The sequence below is a fragment of the Branchiostoma belcheri genome, unplaced genomic scaffold, assembly GCF_001625305.1.
Source record: "Branchiostoma belcheri isolate BF01 breed outbred unplaced genomic scaffold, Haploidv18h27 scaffold4, whole genome shotgun sequence".
Lineage (NCBI taxonomy): Eukaryota > Metazoa > Chordata > Leptocardii > Amphioxiformes > Branchiostomatidae > Branchiostoma > Branchiostoma belcheri.
In genome coordinates this window covers 6,012,467-6,015,006 of record NW_017804020.1, presented here as the reverse complement: position 1 = coordinate 6,015,006, position 2,540 = coordinate 6,012,467, and the positions used below count along the sequence as shown (strand labels likewise).

The 2,540-nt window shown below is 44.8% G+C and overlaps 1 protein-coding gene across 1 annotated transcript; it reads right to left on the bottom strand.

Moving 5' to 3' along the window:
• Window positions 1-206: 206 nt before the first annotated feature.
• Window positions 207-2,496, bottom strand: LOC109477258. Its single transcript, XM_019778341.1, has 2 exons — window positions 2,424-2,496; window positions 207-1,951 (listed from the first exon to the last, which is right to left on the bottom strand). The coding sequence occupies exon 2, from the start codon at window positions 1,911-1,913 to the stop codon at window positions 1,035-1,037; it is 879 nt and encodes a 292-aa protein (XP_019633900.1). The 5' UTR covers window positions 1,914-1,951; window positions 2,424-2,496; the 3' UTR covers window positions 207-1,034.
• Window positions 2,497-2,540: the final 44 nt, after the last annotated feature.

The following is a 2,540-nucleotide window of genomic DNA, read 5'->3' as shown; positions in this document are numbered from 1 at the left end:
CGAATTTTTACCTCACATATATCAGTGATAAGATTCAACTTACTACATAAAGAAAGACCAGAAAATTGACTTTGAATATCCAGTTTTCCCTCCTAAAAGTGTATTGGATGCCTTCGGTGTCCATCTTTAATTCCCTGTAGTGTTTGATATGGCTGCGCACCATTAATGATATGTTATCGCTGTTGTCAGTCGTCCGACAAGATGGAGCCAAAATACTGCTGGAACGCTCGAAACTACTTATCCACGGAATTGTGCGAGGGCCAACTCATAATATTAGAACAGCTGTCCGACTATGTTCAGGTGCCAAAACATGATTTTGTGCGTTTTCGCGTTGTCTCTGGTTAAAACGTCTTGAATTATTTCTTAGCCCGTGCACATGTACACCTGGAGCCGCTTGTCAAGATGACGAACAGCCCGGCACCTCCCTCAAGAACCGGAACACGGGAGTGAAATACCAAGTGCCTCTCTGTTGTCACAAAATCGACGTTATGTCTAATGCGGGGATCGAAATACCACCTGCACTGGCAGTGCAGGTAAAATTGGAGCTTGCAGGAATGCACTGGGCCATATGCATGTTTATATGTGGCTTTATATATATATTCATGTAGGTGTTACCACTTGAGAAGTATAGAAGAAAAATGGCAATGGTTTCTGGACAGTTTTAGTATTATCCTGAGTGGTGCAGCTGTAAACTACTAGGTAAATGAATGCAGAAAAGGGATTTCTATCCCTGCTAATGTATAGAACGACATATCAGCGTAATAAACATGATAAAGACGCTTGCTGTTCGTTTCGATCGTTAACGTCAAACAAAAAAGGCAAGTACATCAAGCCTCCATCTACCTGAACCAAACAGAAGCGTATAATAAACAGAAACATGACATGAGTAAAGTCGCTGTGTAATTTTTGTTAAAACTATAAATAATTACATCACAACTTGGTGTTCAATGAATGTTCACAAGTATTATCTTCGCCCCCGTAACACACCACTGGCAGTGAATAATGTTCTTACATTAACAGATGCCGGTGTACGTTTAGATGTATGACAGAATCAATAGCAGACCGCTTATGACAACTACTGAAGTCATTATGTCTCGTTTCAGTGACATGATTAATAGAGATGCTGGAATGTTCTCCCGCACGCACAGCATCGCCAGCTCAGCCCAGGCCACGAGCAGGTAGACGACATCGGAGGAGAAGAAGGCTATGTCCCGGGTAACCTGGTGAAACATCCCGCGCCCTAACAAAACGTTGGTAACGAACTGGTCCATGCCTCCTGCTAGGATGTGCAGAAGAGCGATAGAAGCGATGGTGTAGAGCTTCCTGGGAGAAGGTTTGACTCCTCTGTCCAACATACTCAACACCAGGGCGGTGGAGAGAAGCTCGGTGACGGTGAAGAGCAGCTGGTGGTACCACTGGACGTAAAAGTCGTCGTTGTAATACCCAAAGAACATCCACCACGAGTAGTAGTGCGGGTGAATGACGGCAAATAACAGCGCCAGCATGGTGTATCTGATTCTCCCACAGAGGGCGATGCGGACGACATAACTAATGCACTCGTACGTCATTATTACGGCGACAACTGTCAGGCCCCACATTTTGAACGTCTGAGCCGTCACGTTGAAGTAGACGTGCTTGTAGCGACCGACTCCCATTTCGTACGTGCCTTTGAACACGGTGTCCCAGCACTTGCACGTGCAGGCTTCCCTGTCCACGTCGGCTTTCTCCGGGCCCCATATCTTCATTATCACTCCAAAGTACACGAATTGAATGAAAGTCAGGAACAAAATCGTACACAGAAACCCGGCCAGTTTGGCAGTCTGGTAAAGTCTGGTCGTCCGCTGTTTTCGCTCGGCAAAATACGTCTGCATCGTTTCGATGTCGCCCTGAAGTAGAGGGATATCCGCATCCATTCCGCTGGGCCGTCCGTGATTGAACAGGTCGGAGAGATCTGTAATGGAATAAAGAGACAGAGAAGCCTCGCACAATCGCATTACCGTCGGACACAGCGACCAGGCTGGATTTATGGACGAGGGCCAAGGAAGTTACGTCCAGTTTATTAAATCAGTGGGGGTTTAAAGCTCCTTGATGAAATTAAGCCCGAACGCACTTCCCCGAGTTGGCTACACATTTCTGTGCATGCGACATTTCCGACAGCATTATTGGCTAGCAATTATATCAAATTGCCGTCACAAGAATTATAGTCGAATTTACTGTTTTTAAAGCTCCTCCAATGTAAACAACTAATTGTAAGTGCGTTGTGATATAATTGGGACATCATTTTATTCGAGGAAAGACATATACATGACCCCAATCATGTGCTCATTACTTGAGTTTAGCATAAGCAATAAACTGTCGTAATGACAAAATATGTCTAAACAATTGGACAACACAGTCAATATATAAAAAAAATCACCACCTACCTATGTCCTATGTCGCTGACTGGAGGAAAAACCGACCGTATACTTATGCACAACAGACGATCGATCTAAACCAGAGATGACGTCACTTGGAGACGCAGTGAATACGGGACAAAACTG